This window comes from Vipera ursinii (assembly GCF_947247035.1).
Source record: "Vipera ursinii genome assembly, chromosome: 9".
Lineage (NCBI taxonomy): Eukaryota > Metazoa > Chordata > Lepidosauria > Squamata > Viperidae > Vipera > Vipera ursinii.
This window is the reverse complement of record NC_139523.1, coordinates 12,394,752-12,412,609: the sequence shown is the minus strand read 5'-3', so window position 1 is coordinate 12,412,609 and position 17,858 is coordinate 12,394,752. Positions and strand designations below refer to the sequence as shown.

Genomic DNA, 17,858 nt, shown 5'->3' with positions numbered 1-17,858 from the left:
TCTCCAAGCCGAGCCAATCGCGTCGCCTGGCCGTCGTTGTATATAAAGCGACGCTGGGGCTGAGGTTCCCGCAGTGCTCAAGCGTTGCTGGCGCGGAGAGAGAGAGAGAGGAGGGGACGGGTGGAAGGAAGGGGCTTGGCTCTTGCACGCGCCGAGGTTACGCCTTCCCTTTCCCCGCCCCCTCCGGTCCCTCAGACTGATTTCTTTCCTCGGGTGGTTTTTTTCCCCCCTTCTTCTTCTTTCTTCCCGCCCTTACTTCTCCTTCTGGAATTTTCCTCTATTTTTTGGGGGGGTGGGGGAGTTAAACCGGCTTGGTTTCCTCTTCCACTCAACCCGCTTGTGTTTTATTCGGGTGCGCGTGCCGCCTTTCTCCACACCCCTCCCTTTTCTTGTCTCCCTCGGGAAGAGCCCTCACGATGCGCGCGACCGCGGCGGGGACAGGGACGGCGGGCGCGGCCGCCGCGAGCTCGGGGAAAGCGCCGACGACCACCACGACCACCACCACCACGCCGGCTGACGGGGATGGGCGCTTCAGCGTCCTGAGCTGGGAGCAGGTGCAGCGGCTGGACCACATCCTGGAGGAAGCCGTGCCCATCCACGGCCGCGGCAACTTCCCCACCTTGTCGGTGCGGCCCCGCAGAATCGTGCAGGTGCGTGAGGGAGCCGAGGCACGCCGTGGACCCCCTTTCCCCCACCCACCCACCCACCCACCACACACACGGCTTGGGATCCCGGGTGGGATGGTTTACCTCGTGGTTTTCCCCAGCCTTCTCTTCGGGGCAGGTAGGTAGGTAGGGTGGGTAGGTAGGTGGGTGGGGACTCCGTGTCCGTCTGGAAGGGTGCCCTTCGGGCCGGGATGTGGGATCATCGGGCAGGCCAGGCTCTGGCGGAAAATGTGTCAGTAGTTGGGAATGCGCATACCAGGGCTTCCTAAAAGTCCTGGCTGGCCTCCGGCTTCCTCGGGAATTAAAGGGCCAACCAACTGCTGCACGGCAGGATATGCAGCTGGGTAAAGTCCCTGCGCGTATTTTAGCCCAGCAGCAGCAGCAGCTTTACTGAGAGGATTTATTTTATTTTTCTTTTATTAGATTTATATACCGCCCTTTCCCGAAGGACTCAGGGCAGTTTACAGCGCATTTACATTTACATTTCTGTTATATGTTATTGTTGTTAGCCGCCCTGAGTCCTTCGGGGAGATAGGACAGGATATAAGTCCCATGAATAAATAAATAAATAAAATAAATTTTAAAATCATACCAATACAAAATGTAAAAGTTAAAAGAGAATTAAAAATGCTGAAAAGGATGCTTAAAAGGTCAGGGTGGCGATTGCTCAGGCTTCTGGCTACTTGTGGGTTCAAAGTGCCAAAGCTTTCTTCTCGCCTATAGGGGTGAGCAGTGCTTTTTTTTTTTTGTAAAAGAAAAAGGTGCCGGAACTCACACATGTCATACAACCCACCTTGCCTACCCTACAAGGTTCCATCCCAAAAAAGGTGCCAGAACTCCGTTCTGAGCGTTCTATGAGAAAAAAAGCCCTGGGGGTGGGGGAATGGAGAGTCAATTCGAATAGGATGCTGTTAAATTGATTTATTTTATTTTTTTTAAAACTTGGAAGGAAGGGCTTGCATCTCCGGGAAGCTTCCCCAGAGCTGCAGTCTCATCGACTGAGTACAGTTCTGGGCGTTTTTTTAAATGTGGTCCACTCGGTGCCAGATTCTTTTGTTCTTCTTTGTATTTTTTTTAAAATTTATTCAGATAACTATTTGGCCACCATCTACCCCATCCCACCCACCCCCATAGAATTTGACATATTATACATTCTTAGGTCAGTCTTTTTTTAAAGGGTACCTTCTCATTCCTATGAACTTTTATCTTCTATGGGTAAATTTAGGTACACTTTTTCTGAACTAATAGTTCAGATGTAGGTTAACTAGATTAACTGTAGATGGCAGACTATAGTTTAATATTTGGTAACTATTCTTATGAATATCCGGGTCAAAGATCTAGTTGCTTCATTTGCAGAGCATAATTACACTTCATTAATTTGATTTTTTTTTAATTTCTGGCTTGTTAAATTTTGTGCATTCAAACTCTTGGATTAATTTTTGGCTTACCATATTGTAGAAAAACTATATTGATTATGTTGTGTTTACCAATAATCCAATGAAGCAATCCAATAACAGGCTTTCAGTTATGTTACACCAGTGTGGTACTTTTTTCTGAACTGCAGTTTTCTTGAGATGCTGCAACTAAATGTTCAACTACTTACTGTTCATTAGTTTAAACATTATCTTGCATAAGAAGGGGTAAAGATCTATGAAATATTAGTATAAGTAAACTGCCCACTAGATGGCTGCTGTAGTGGCTGTATTATGGAGTGAAAAAGATTGTAATCTCAAGCAAAAATGGGATTTGGAGGAAAGTATGCTTTGAGATTTATTCCAGGGTGGGGTGTGGTAATCATTTAGGTCTTCTGTGTCAAAGAGTTTTATGTTATTTTCTTAGGTTATATTTTAATATGTGAAGTTGCCTGTAGTTTAGGACAGTTTATGCCATAACATTTGTAGACTTTTAAGATGCCCCAACTTTTCAATGCATTGGTTCACAACAGTGCTATTAAGAAAATTAGCTGCCAGGTAATATTTTCATACATTGATTACCTAGGCCACCAGACATATGGGGCAGATTGGTCTGTTGATTTGTGAGGAACTTAATTATTGAAGCAGATAACCAAAAATGCTCAAGAAGAAAGATATATGACTGCAATTAGTTTGGGCGGTATATGACTGGGAGGAAAAGTCATTTCTGTTATGCAGTATAGTTAGAGTGCATAGAAATAATTTAATACACTCAGTTTCCATTCACTTTGAGAGGTAGAAATGACTGGTATCTTTATGTGCCCTATTTAGAAGACAGTCCTGACCTAAAAAGAGCTGTACAGCATTTAAAATGGGTGGAGTTAAATGCAGGTTCCAATAATTGGTGTCCAGATGCAATGAGAACTCTTAGATGAAGCCTTAGGCTTTCATGTATAAATGGGTTATACATGAAGGACTGAGCATTTGGGGGAATGGACCCTTTAGTTCCAAGCCTTTCATAAGTGGCTAGGGTTAGCCTGGGTATACAGACAATCCCTGGGTTAAAAACATCTGAAATGGACAACCCATACGTACCTATTTCCTATTACCCATACTTGCCTATTACCTATTACTATTTCCTATTACTAAAATGGCAGATGGTATTGTCTTTCCTCAAGCTGACAAACTGCTGAAGTTGCCTGTTTTTAAATATATAAACTGTTTTCAGCAGTTCATAAAAACAGCACACCTTCAGCAGTTTATTATCTTGACGAAGGAGAAAGTTGTCCACCATTTTTAGTAATAGGCAGCCCATTTGTAAGTATGAGTTCTGATTTACATACAAATTCACATTAAAGACAGGTGGAGCTTGTTCTTAACGTTGACAATCTGAGGGCTACACATGCTTTGAACTTTCACAGTTTCTTGGCATTAACTGTTGATGAGAGCTTGGACTCAGAACATTTTAAAGATGTAAGTTGCAATCTTTGTTCCAACTGTATTAGTGCCTAGGAATCTTCAATGTCTCGGAACTGAATTTGGGGAAATGCTACAAGGAAAGCATATGATGCTAAACAAGTCGGTGTATCTCTTTGCACTGGCTATGTTTAGGGCTGCTGGAAGCTGTGGTTGGTAGGTTGCAGCTTCCCCTTTTGGTTGTGTGTCAGTTCTAAACTAAAAAAACTCTTGGGTCAACAATAACTAATAGAATGTCAAAGTTATGGAACTAAGAGGCATACTATGTCTTGGACAGAGCTGTGTTTTAATAATGATTGCTGGTTGGTCTTTAGTGGAAGGAATCTAGATGGTGTTTTAGTATCTGCCAAGAGTGTCTCTCTTAGAAAAAGACTTGTTTCCATAAAATAGGATTCATGTGGAAGCCTGTGGAAGCCACAGCTAATGAACCAAAGTTGCTATTCATATAATATGTTGTAACAAAAAGATCAATTGGATGGATTATGTGCTGTCAAATTGGTGATGACTCTTAGCAACCATATAGATTCTCTGCAAGAAAGGCATGTTTTATTATGGCCTAATATGGTATCCTGATTCATACTGTGCATTAAGACATAATATGCTTTTTATTTTTATCATAGTCTTGTAAACACTGGTTTAGTTTTGTGTAAAGAGTTGTTTAGTAATTTCTTTAATGTGTTGGTGTTTTGAAATGAGTGTTGCCTTTTACACTGCTGGAGTTCATAAACATGCTAATTCATTAATAACAAGCAACAGTGCCTAAACCAAAACCAAACCATATCTTGGCATATTTTGTGAGTCCTGCCCATTGTATTAAGCTGCATTATTTGATTTTTTTAGTTTACATTGCATAACTACTGCTTGTTAACTATGATTTAGGTTTTTAGAATGTGTGAATGAAGCCACTCTGTAGCATGCCTCAACCATTGTTTTCCAACAGTCAGCTAGACATAGGTGAGGATTGTACTAGATTCCCCACTACAATTCTACAGAGCTTTTCCCTCCCTTTCAGCAAAAGTGAAAGGGAACAGTTCGTTCTCACATTTGGCTGCAACAATCCCTAGTAAAAAAAAAGTTGCAGTTTGTTTATGCTGTGTTGGCAAACTCTTTACTCATGGAAAAAAAGAATGAAAAAGAGGCAAATGCCTGCTCTTGAAAGTAGTGGATTTCTTGTGGGTTGCATAAAAGCAGGAATGCAATCAAAGTTAAATTCCTGTCAATCACTTGTGCCCATACTGTAGAAAGAGTGGCCTAAGCTTTTCTAAGTTGTCACTACAGATCAGCTGTTCAGAAGCTTCTAACCTTTTTGGAGGGGCTTCACAGACCCTGGGGAGCAGTGTGCCTTGCTTTTCTTGTAGTCAGCTGTTTCAGGTCACCTTTCCATTCCAAAGAACTCAGTACTTTGCTAATTCATGTGTGAAGGCTAGTGCTGCAGATTTATTGGAAGATGGAAATCCCTACCAGCTGTGTTTTCAAAAGAAGAAATGCTGAAAGGCAAATATTTGGATTTTTGTGGGACCAAGTCTCCAATAATGAGAACGGGTTGACCCTTTTGCAACATGCTATATGGGATATAACCAGTTACAAGAACCAATTCCCAGAACTATATTCTTCTTCTTTCATGCTACTCTTGTTCATCTTTCTCCTTTTTCTCATAGGTAGATCTATGCCAGGGGTCTTCAAACTTGGCCCTTTTATGACTCATGGACTTCAACTCCCAGAATTCCAGAGCCAGGCATGCTGGCTGAGGAATTCTGGGAGTTGAAGTCCATGAGTCATAAAAGGGCCGAGTTTGAAGACCCCTGATCTATGCTGTAGCTTTCGATCTTAATGTGTAAGAAAGCTCATTGGATTTTTTTGCACCAGAAAAAGATTATGGGGCTATTCAAGCTTTTGGGCAGGGAGGCACAACTGTAAACTACTATGGAAAACAAATTCTTTCTTGGAGTTCATAATTAATACATTTGATGAAGCTATTTAAAGTTGTATGTTGTACTGTGACCTGACTAACTTGCATGGTGGTTGGCCTCTTGCTTGGTATTCTACAATCTGCTTATTCAGAGCTTGGAATCTGCTAGCAGAAAATAAATCTGCTGATGAAAGTGGTGTCTGGTCTTTTGACCTTGGCTGTATGCCATTAGGGTTTAGGATTCTCTAGTTAGATGTGAAAGTCTGTTTTAGTATAGAATAAAAATGAAAAAAGTGAAAAGTTCTCTGGTCATTAATGACTGGCATGTAGGACTACCACACTGTCTTTAAGTAAAACACTAAGAATTTTATAGAAAGAATTTGGTAAAGGCATGTACATTTCTCTCTAAATGTTGGTTCTTTAGTAGGGAACCTTTGACCAGTAAACCTGTGATGCCAATAAAACTGAAAAAAAGTGTTTAAGATTAGGAAGTAAGAAAAACCTGGATAATGATACACATCCAGAGACATTAATGGTAGTTAAGAAAATATACTGTAGCAGCCTTCCCCAGCCTGTGGACCCTGCAAATGTGTGTAGCCTTCCATTCAAACTTTTAACAATTTCTAGTAGGGAAAGACTGGTCTACTGCACCTACTACATAAACCACTTTGATGGACTATCATAGTACTGTACAGGTAGTTCTTGACTTACAACCATTCATTTAGTGACCATTTGAAGTTACAACAGCACTGGGGAAAAATGACTTACGAACATTTTTCACACAACTATTGCCATATCCTTGTGGTCACATGGTCAAAATTCAGGTGCTTGGCAACCAGCATGTATTTATGATTTATAGGGTCATGTGATCATCATTTGCGACTTTCCCAGCCAGCTTCCCAACAAGCAAGGTCAATGGGGGGGGGAGCCAGTTTGCTTAATGACCCTATGATTCACTTAACAACCATGGCAAAAATGTAAAATGGGCACAACTCATTTAATAACTGTCTTGCTTAGCAACAAATATTTTTGGCTCAGTTGTGGTTATACGGCAAGGAGTACATGTAATCATGTCAGATAATTTAGCTTAGAGGTTAATGTTTATTTTCCCAAAGCCTCTAGCCGAATATCATAAGTTTATATATCAGTTACATTTCTGTGGATTATAGAATAACTCTAAGGATGGGAGCAGCGTAAAACTAGCTTGGAAGATTGATGAAATAGTACTTGTCTCGGGACCAGAATTTCCATTGTTAAGCAAGATGATTGTTAAATGAGTTGCTCCTGATTTTATGACCTTTTCAACACATTATTAATGAATCATTGCAGTTGTTAAATGAATCACATGGTCAGTAAGTGAATCTGGCTTCTCCCATTGACTGCTTGTCAGAAGCCGGCTGAGAAGGTTGCAGATGACAATCACATGATCCCAGGATGCTGCAGCTGTAGAAAATATTGGTTGGTAAGCACCCAATTTTTGATCACTTGACTGTTACAACAGTTGTAAGTGTGAGGATCACTTGTAAATCACTTGTTTCAGTGCCATTGTAATTTCCAAAGGTTGCTAAACAAATAGTTGTAAATCGAGAACTACCTTTAATGAAGGCATTGCTAACAATTATATTGATAGAACTTTGTCAATATAAAAGGGAAATAACAGCCACTTGCACATCAGTTAATGTCAGTTTTTTTTAACATCAGTCACTCCTGGGTTAATGAAAAGCGTTAACTTACAGCTGTAATAGGTATAAAACAACTTGCTCACCATTTCATTCACCAGCTTGGACTTTTTCTGGAAAGGTAGAATTGTAAATGTCACTGCTCAGGGTAGGATGGATTTTTAATGTGCTTATTAGAACTGGGAATCTACAATGTACTCTGAGATGAGAACAGCCTGGAGCAGATTACTGTTTGCTTGATCAGTTCAGTTAAACTTTTACATTGACTTTAGAACAGCTAGCCATTTATAGCCTTAGTATTTGCTGTCAAGTGTATCCTGTCTTGGCAGGAAGTGAGCCTCAGCACACTTGGATCACTGAATGAGGATTGTGCTTTGCTTTGGCTTGATAAATATATAATTCGGACATCACTTTAATACACTCATTCTCAAAATGAATTGCCTGCATATTAAGGAAGTAGGAGCTATGTAGGGTTTTGTCTCAATCTTAAGGATAGCCACGTTACTTTTTCTTGCTGTTGCTTCCATTGCCTTCCTGTTGTGTGCTTTTCCATTATTTCACCAGAACTCCAGAATTCTCATATTTACTCTTTGGAATCTGAAAAATTAGACTTAACTTTAGACTGAAAACTTAGATTAAGAGAAGGTAGCTAGTCTAAATTTTATTCAACAAGCTTTGTGGTTACATGATTTGAAGATTCTTTGATTTTATTCCAACACTGTAACCATTACACCACATGGTCTTGCATATGATACTTCTTTACCTAGAGATTACATAACTTTGTGACATAATACAAATCCATGTTTATTAACACATATATTATTTTGGAATACTCTTTCTATACTTCATTGGTAGTAGACCTCCAAGGGTACACAGGGGCACAAATTTATACTAGATGCTTGTTATCTCTGCCCATTGAGAACCTGGACCAACTGCTTCCAGTACAGTCCATTTGACCTTAAATAGCCTACTCGGCTCTGTGTCATCACTGCCACAAATTACTAAGGATTTGTTTGTCTATAAAGTAGCAACACTGCTTAGTAGGCACTAATGTTGTGCCAAAAAGCTGCTTGCATATTCATTTTATATGGGAGGTGGCTTCATTCCTCTGCAATGACTCAGATGTAACAAGGCACATTAGGTTCTATTTTTTTAAAGCATTGAACAAAAAACTTGCTGTCTTTTACTACAGTAATTGCCAGGAGCTAAAGTGTTTTCATGGGAAGTGCATGTTTGTACTCAAATAATGTATTATATGAAAATTACACATTCTGTACTAATTGTATTGCCGAACTCTAAATTAGGGCAGTTCTTTCATATAGAGATTTTCCGGTTCTATCTTGAATCACCTACTCCAACTGTAAAATGTGTGCGTGAAAAATATATCTAAGTTAAAATTCATCCTTAGACATGGGAAGTTATTAGCTGGCATTAGGAGTAGTCATTGTATCTTATTCCAGTCTATCCTATTTACCGTAGTTGTATTTTTTTGGGGGGTGGGGGAATGCACAAGGAAGTGCTATGTGTGCTATCTTGTGCTTCTGGAGAGAAAATGAGTTAGGAATGCAATAAATAAAGACATTCATGTTAGTGTTTTTGTGCTAGTTTTATACTTGCTTCAATCATTAATTAGACATTGTCTTTTATTGTAAGCCTCCCGGTCATTTAGGTGAGATGGACAGTGTAGAAATCTGATGAATAAATAAATAGGCACTGCAGAACTTGAAATTCTGAAAAGGAGAGTCATAATGACTGCCAGGCAATTCTAGTATACCTAGTGCTTTACTCTCTGAACACAGAAGCCAAGCTAATAAGAGATGTTTTCAAAAATGTCAAGCTAGAGAGAAAAACTTCTTGATACCACCAAAGCAGGCTGAATCCCTCTTAACATGGCGTTCTGTCCAGGAGGAGGTTTGACATGGAAATATGGAAGAAAAAAGAAAATTCCATATTTTTTAGAATATAGTATTTTGTTTCTAGATATTTAATTTTCTGGTTCCTTACAGATTACCTAAGTTTACATTGTGGTAATTTCCAAAATGTGCAGCTATTAAATTTTTAAAGCAAAAATGAATAGGTCTGGCATATTTTTGCACACATTTAGTCCTTTGTTTGACTAGCTAAACAGAGTAGTCAGTCTTATTCAAGCACTGGGTGGTGTCCCATCTCTGCCATTCTACCTTAAATTAAGTGGTGAACTATCTTTGGATTATGAAGCAATATTTTTGATGGGTAAAGGCTAGCTACCAGCACCTGTTTGAGAGCCCTTTGCTATTTTTTTTCCTGAATTATACCATTGGCAGTGGAATTATGAAGAACATAGAAGTTGCGTAGAAGGCTAAAGTAGTTGAATATAGCTATGACTATAGGGTGGGTGTGATATGGAACATGTAACAGCCAGTATAAAAGGCTTGGCTGGCAAAGCATGGAAAAATGCTGATTTGGCATGAAGGTATTTCAGAGGACAAGCGGTAGCATGTGGGATATGGGTTTGGCTGGTGATTAATTGAATTTTGTAGGGTGTAGGACAGCAGTTGGAGATAGCATTGGTGCTGACGAAGTGGTTTTATTTAGAAGGTAAGATGTTGAACAGTGACAGATTGGACTGAGATTTTCAACTGATAGATTCTAATTTTCTCAAGTATAAACAGCACTGTCCAAATAAACAATGGTGTAGTCTTTGCATATATGCTGGTTAGGAGTTTTGCCATTTTAAACCTACTTTAAGTGTGATGCCTTGAAGAGATTATACACTGGTACAGTATATAAAGTTATAGCTTTGACAACAAATGACTATAGCAACAATGGTACTCAAGGTGTCAAGGTGGCTTTTTAAAATCAATACAAAAAGGAATATAATTCACTTTTTTCCTACGTCAATTCCTGGATGCAAATATGAAGAACTCTCTGCCCTCCTGACTTTTTTTTTATAACCTGCTTGTACAACTGAAATAAATTCGGCAAGTTATGTTAATCAGATAACTTTTGGAAGTATCCCCATTAACCAATGAGATTTAAATATTCTAATAGAGAAGCACATTCTTTTTTTTCAGTAAGTTGCTTAATGAAGTTGAATTGCTTCAAAGTAAAACATGTAAAAGTAATAGGTTGTTTATTCAATTATACTACACAAGAACACCAACAAATTAGCCAGGATCTGCATTCTGATTTATCTAGAATAGTCCACAAGTATTTATGCACACACAAACTTGATCACTTCAGCAATATTAGAAAAATTGATAATGACCTCCCAATGCATCCCATATAATCTGTCCAATTAATTGGATAAAATGTGTCTTGCTTCAAGTCCTTTTATGAAAAACCTTGCAACTTTGCAGAACAATGCTCTTGTAACATGCAAAGGGACAAGTGTACTTAAAGGGAAATGAGGGCTAGTCTTTGTATACTTCTAAAACCATAAAATTACTAAATAGCATATGGCAATTCACTGTACTGTAAACAGAAATGATTGACACTGACCAGAAAATATTAGTGCTAAATACAGTGTTCGCTAGTCTGGAGCACATAACCTAAAAAGGCAGTCACTGTTCTAATGCCTGATATGTCTTGCCTCTAAACCAAAAGAGGTGGCTAATGGTACACTGTAGCTATACAAATTGACCAGTATTCTGGGCAAACAGCCGTCTTCTGTAAGCTTTATTCTTCTAATATTAAATTATCCAGCTTGCAATTGTGTGCTAGTACTGAATCAGAGAGAAAAAAAACCCTGAGGACATTTAAATCAATTTTTGTTAAATTTGTACAGTTGCTATATAATTGTTTTTTCTTCAGATTGTATAGGTAGATATCATATTAAGAATAAAAACAGTAGTTGGTATTCATTCACTTTAACACCATTAAAAACCCCGTCTTTACCAGAAAGCTAATTATTATTTTTGGTAGAATAAAATCCTCATGCTCTGGGTTTTGGTGGTCTGAAATTCTGTACCTTAATATATTTTTTCCTAACTGGATATAACACATGCTTTCATTATAAGTGTCTCTGTCTGAAGCCTGCTTCTGACATTGTTGCCTGATTTAGTCCTGATGACTAAGATGTATATCAATTTCTCCTTTAGTATAGTCATCTGAATATCTCACATAATTTTTCTGAAAGTGTACTGAAGTGATCTTGGAAGAGAACTAAAAGACTGAGGGGGTTGATCTCAACCCTATACAATATTTCTGTTTGTACTTACAGCCTGAGCTGCATTTAAATTTGAACAAATTTGCAGCTGCATGATAATTGAACTTAAATTTTTCACAAGGTGTTTAAAGCTGTATAGTTGCTTAGTCCATAAAGGAACAGATTTTCTTTGTCTTTAAGCCTTGGCATTTTGGAATATCATGCACCAGTTTTTTAACTAACATCGAACTTATTCCACATTTCAAGTTACCACCTCAAGTTTATATCTACCAATTGCGCTACAATAAAGTTGTAGGAGTTCCCGACTTTGAAAATAAAGGTGATAAGAGAAAGCCCAACTATTTATTTTGAACCTGTCGGGGCAGATGCCACCTTAAGACAGAAGAACAATAAAGTATATGGAAGATCTGTTCACCTGTAACTATGCATAATGAAATCAGGACCAAAACCAGAAATCTACTTAAGATCAATGTAGATGTCACACCAAAAATTCAGTAAAAAGACGGTCTGCAGATTATCGGTATAGCTAGTTGTTAACCTTTTCTCCTATACTATTCCTATTTAAAATTTCTTCACCTGAGCTGCTATGTATCCCATAAGACAAGTGTGCAAACAGTGATACAACAATAGATTTGATCATTTCCAGGCATTATATTCAGCTGGGTTCATAGGAGGATCTTGCCTTTGGTTTTTACACTGTGCTTTTTGGCTTGATTTTCTTTATTGTCTCTAAAAATACCAAGGACATATTAACATATTTCAAATTTCCTAGCCTGGAGTCCATTACATTTTCCTTTGAAACTGCTTTCCACACAGTTACTGTCAACTCGTACCAATTTGCCTCTCCTTGCTTTTGCAGGTGGTCCGTAGTCGTCTAGAAAAGCAAGGTATCACTGTCCACAATGTGAGATTGAATGGCTCAGCAGCTAGTCACGTGTTGCACCAAGACAGCGGTCTGGGGTATAAAGATCTGGATCTCATTTTTGGTGTTGATCTGAAAAGCGAGGATATTTTCCAGCTGGTAAAAGATGTAGTGATGGATTGTCTCCTGGATTTCCTCCCTGAAGGGGTAAACAAAGATAAGATCACTCCCATGACTCTGAAGGAGGCCTATGTGCAGAAGTTGGTGAAAGTGTGCAATGAAACTGATCGCTGGAGCCTTATATCGCTGTCAAACAACAGTGGGAAGAATGTGGAACTCAAATTTGTAGACTCTCTCCGCCGGCAGTTTGAGTTCAGTGTTGATTCTTTCCAGATCATATTAGACTCACTATTGCTCTTTGGAGAGTGCTCAGAGAATCCAATGTCTGCAAACTTCCACCCTACTGTCACTGGGGAGAGTATGTATGGGGACTTTGAGGAGGCGATTGATCATCTGAGGAATCGAATCATAGCTACAAGGAATCCAGAGGAAATCAGAGGAGGTGGGCTTCTGAAGTACTGCAACCTCCTCGTGAGGGGATTTCAACCTAAATCAGAAGTTGACATGAAAGCCTTGCAGAGGTACATGTGTTCGAGGTTTTTTATAGACTTTCCTGACATTGGGGAACAGCAACGAAAGTTGGAGTCTTATCTCCAAAGTCACTTTGTAGGGATGGAAAGAAAAAGGTATGATTGCCTGATGACCTTACACAGAGTGGTAAATGAGAGTACGGTGTGCCTGATGGGACATGAAAGACGACAGACGCTGAACCTCATTGCCATGTTGGCCCTCAGGGTCCTGGCTGAACGGAACGTAATTCCAACTGTCACAAATGTGACTTGTTATTATCAGCCAGCACCATACATCAGTGAAATAAACGTCAACTATTACGTAACCCACATGCAACCTCTTCTGCCTTGCAGTCACTCCTACCCAACATGGCTCCCCTGCAACTGAATACTGAAAAAAGCTCCAGTCTTTGTCTTCTCGAGGAGCAAAGGCTGTGTGTTCAGAAGAAGAAAAAAATAGGTCTCTTGCTCTGAGTATCTTGCTCCTACATTGGAACTATAAGTCTACTTAATCCTGGGAAATTGTGCAGTGATATGTCTAATTACCAGAGATGTTTACAGGAAGAAAATGCTTGAATTAATGTGTAAGGTGGGTGGAAAGGATTAGGTTAAAAGCAGAGCTGCACTACCTTAAATGCAAGCTTTTTTTTTCTTTCTTAGTGCAAGAAGCATTATGGGCTGTGCAGACTATTTTCTCTGAACATATTTCAAAGTGATTAATTCCTTTTAAGGGACCAAAGAAATCTTATACAAGTGCCTGCAACAAAAAAAGTAATACTGTAATTTTTTTTGTAGTGGCAGAAATCTATATTGACAGCTTAGTTATGGATGTTTGCCAGGAATTTTTGGTTTTAGGATTACACATTCATTTTTGTCAAGGGAACTGAGGTAGGTAGGCTTTCCACAGCAACCACTGTAAGATGGCTGCTGTCTGATGGGCCAGCAGCATTGATTCACAGAGCAGGGCTGGGGTGGGGAACTAAATGGGGGCTCAATTCATAATGATAAAGAATTTCTAATGAGATGGATTATGTGCCCTCATTGTGAAAAGTACCAGAGAAAATAGGAACTACCCTGAATTCAACTTAATGTGCAGTGCCAAAACCCTTAACACATTAATTCCTCTTCAAGGAAAGTCTATAGATCAGTATTTTGCTGTGTGGATCAATATATCTTTTTCATGCAAGGAGCAATTGTTCCCAGGCTTTAATAGTCTCTATGGCTGTCAATGGTATTAGAGTAAAAATGAGCTGGACCAAAAAACATAAAAAGGTAAATGCGTAGCCTTTGTCCTGGTTAAAGGAAAAAAACCAGTTAGACCTTGGCCCAGAAGCCCTCAGCTTTCTGTCTAATAGCCCACTACCGTATCTTGAGAACTTTCTGTTGGGTGTCTGTGACCACCTACTTGATTCCATGTTCAACTAAGGAAACATTTTAACACTGCTTGTTATGGCTGTGCAACACTTTATAGTCTTAATTTGACAAGGTATCAGTGATGTATTGAATCAAGTCATCAAATTGAGGACGAGGTTTAATGCGTTGAATCAGATGAAGTGATCCAATTTAGATGACTTTTGTTTGAATTGAACTTACAAATTGGATTGACACAATTCAAATCTGATTTTAAAAAAATGCATTAGAATCAGATCTGATTTGCACAGGCCCATTGCCTTGCTTTTGCTTATAAAACATTGATGTAGAGAAAATTCCTCATGTATTGCGCTTGCTACAGTAGAATAAGTAGGAGATGAGGGAGAGAGCTGTAGACAACTGTACCCAAGAAATTGTTGATGTCTTGTCAAATTAGGTTTTGAAATAATTATTTACCCAGCACAATAATCCTTCCTGTATATTTTTTGGGATTGCATAGAAATTTTACAATATATCAATTCAGATTAGTTTATACTTTTTAGGTAGCTGAGGCAGCAGATACTTTGGCTGTTGGACATACCTGCGCTGTAAGGGATACACAAAAATGCTCCATGGTGTATCTTTGAAGGTCGACTTATTTACTAATCTGTTTTCTCTGCAATCAAACTGTACCTTGTTGGAGCAGATGAAGAAAAATAATAAAATATACTTGGATTGTGTCTAGCTAACATCCTGCCTCTTCCTGAGAGACAATGAATTGAGATGGTAAGGCAGTTGTGTAAGATCTGTTGACTAATTGACCAATACTTACCCCAACTTCATCCACTTTGGTATTTTTACAAGTTATACAAGCTAAGAGAAACTTCTCATTTGTGATAAATCCAGTGCTGTGTAAATAGATTTCTTGAATATATACTGGTAGGTGACTTTAGATGATTTCTCCTCTATGCTGGTGAAGTCTTCCATATTCTGCAGTGAATATGGCTGCAGTACCTGATGATTAAGGGGGCTGTCCTAGGTTTCCTCTGCCGCCTGAAAGAAGGCTCTGCTTTTCTAAACTGTCCCCTTTGACAACCATTTGATAATTCACATTTACAAGGAGGGAAATGGGTTTGCACTAAAACCGCACAGCTGGCTGCCAGCAATGTTTTTGACTTAAAATGATGGGTGAAAATTTAAATAGTAAAAATTGCCTCTTAAAAAAAAAACAGATCAATGCTATGTTTGGGGGGAAAAATTCTCCCATGTAATCAAAGGCTTGCTGGATGCTTTTTTAAAGCACTTTTTGCTGTATAGGGATGTGTGGTGAAATGTAAGTAGAAGCTGCACCAGATATATCTGCTGTGATACTGCTGTTTTCCTTGTGTGCATGAGAATATACTGAAAAGTTTAACACTATGAATGGCACTTCTAGACTTGTGTTTGAATGTGTTCTGCAGCTATCAAATCTGTCATGCAATAAGCCTGACATAAGAACTTTGGATTCTTTAGAATCTGTCACCATAAATAAATACAATGTATTGAACTCCATTGAATTTACTTTACTTAATCATACCAAAGTACCATAGTTTTAGTTTCTAACCCTCAATTCTCTCTTTGGCCTCAAACAAAATTGATCTAAATTAGCTTTCCCCAACCTATACATTCTAGATAAACTAGACTACAAGGAAAGGCTGTTTTAGGCCACCCAAATTAAAAGGCTCCAGGAATAAAGGTGACTTCCAAACTGCTATCCTTTCTCCTCCTAAGTACATAACTGGCTTTTGCAGAGTACGGGAGGTGAAAAGAAGTAGGAAACGCCATGCTGAAGTTTCACTACAGTCTTCTGTCCTCTGTGATTGTTGATTGTATCTTTTACTGATGATTGGATGGTACTTGTCCCAGTTCATATATGGTACGATCCGAGGCACAGGACTAACTACTCTAGAGTGCCAAAAGAAAAAAAAAGGATAGGGAACATTGCTACAGAGGAGTCACATCATTTCTGCCAAGATACAAAATGATTCACATCTTCCTAATGCAATAGTATTTAAGTACATATTTAAATTACCTTTCCAAACAGTTCTAGATGGAGAGAGCAAAGAAAAAAAACCTCATAAGTACATGAGATTTATGCATTGCCTTCTCTGCCAGGCCTCTGTTTAATCAGTGGCTGCCTTAGCTGCTTATTATGCTCTTCTTTCTAGAGTAAATGGAGAGTGTTGAATTGAGGTTTGGGATGCTATACTTCAAAGTATCCTATGTATATAGAGAACTATATCTTAACATGGCTTGTGAATTGTCAAATTATTAGTGATAATGGATGCTTGCATGGGGGAATAGCCTGGCTCTGTGTGCCTTCCAGATACCTTATACTGCTATTCCAACAACCATTTGCTATTGACTAGGCACGTAAATGAAAGTTAATATCTAAAGCTACTGGAAGACATCTGTTGATCTAGCCTGGTTCTGAATTTTTCTCTATCCTCTTTCAGTAGTCATTCTTGGCTTTACTTGCTATCCTCAGAACACTACTCAGTACAACCTTCCATTGTGAAATTAATTTGGTCTTTAAACATAATATCATATAGGTTGGGGGAGGGGGTCCTGCCAAGTTTTTACCTCTTATGCCATTCCAATAGCACAAACCCTGGTCCTAATGCTGTAATTGGCGGTTGTCTCTGAAACTGACCAGAGCAGCACAAACCTCCTGATGTGGATGGCTTTTTCTATTGTTGTAGCAGATCATTCCTAAACAAAAGGATGCTTGTGGAAAACACTAGTTGTGATCTGAAAAGGGGCTTTCAATGTTTTGAGTGTTTGATCTCTTAAAAAAAAACCTAATAAAAATCTATTTTCTCAAAAGTTGGTCTGTCATTTTTAATTGAACAGAAAAGCCAATATCAGAATGATGAAGGCTAACAGCATAGAAAATAAAAACCTTAAGCATCAGATGTACTAAATGTGTATACGTGCTCAGCTTATTGTTGGAGGAATGTTTAATCTGAGCGTAACAAATTGGAAGAATGCTCTACAGTACAGTCCAATACTGGTTTAATAGTTACCATAGCAATAAATTTAAAAAGTCTTGTCAAAATGTAGTAATGTAGGTGTATTTAAAGGATTGTAGGTGGGACAGCAATTTAACAAATCAAATAGTATTTTTATTTCTACTTTCTTAGGTTTGATACAGGTTTGGGAAGTTTGATGAATTGCTTACAGTGCTATACTTTTTGGCCTGAAGCCTATTTATCATGGTTATACCTTGCCTAGAATATGACCTAGGTTATATACCAGTGAGCTATGATTTACTTAACTACAGTTCACAGGATAAATCACAATGGGTGGAGTAGGTCTGTCCAGTATACTGAGCCAAAATTGAGCAAAATATATGTTCTGGCAGAGGCTTGGTGGCTGAGAATTCATTTGGATGCTGGCTCCTTCCAACCTTATGGTTCTATAACTTTGTGTGCTTTATGAACCAGTCCATATTTGTGTTCTGTCATGTTTGCAAAATTGCACTTCACATCCAAGTTACTCCAAAATGACTTGTTTCCATGCAAGGTATTTAAATTCAAGGGTAATTTAAAAAAAAAAACTCAGAAGGAAGCAGCCATTGCTAAGTCCTGTGCATGGGCTAATTTGTGATCTGACAGGTTCTTTCTGCCAAAAAATGTTCATAAATAGAACTTCTTATGGTGCTATTCAAATCAGCTCTGAGTCCGCATG

The 17,858-nt window shown here is 38.7% G+C and overlaps 1 protein-coding gene across 1 annotated transcript; it reads left to right on the top strand.

The window, feature by feature from the left end:
- Nucleotides 1-88: 88 nt before the first annotated feature.
- Nucleotides 89-17,019, top strand: TENT5B (terminal nucleotidyltransferase 5B). Its single transcript, XM_083369624.1, has 2 exons — nucleotides 89-650; nucleotides 12,148-17,019. The coding sequence occupies exons 1-2, from the start codon at nucleotides 417-419 to the stop codon at nucleotides 13,165-13,167; spliced, it is 1,254 nt and encodes a 417-aa protein (XP_083225750.1). The 5' UTR covers nucleotides 89-416; the 3' UTR covers nucleotides 13,168-17,019.
- Nucleotides 17,020-17,858: the final 839 nt, after the last annotated feature.

What these genes read in the sequence shown, in the direction of transcription:
- TENT5B (XM_083369624.1), top strand. Translation starts at nt 417, where the DNA reads ATGCGCGCGACCGCGGCGGGGACAGGGACGGCGGGCGCGGCCGCCGCG. An exon ending in GGCCCCGCAGAATCGTGCAG is followed by an intron (nt 651 to 12,147) that starts GTGCGTGAGGGA and finishes TTGCTTTTGCAG; the next exon opens with GTGGTCCGTAGTCGTCTAGA.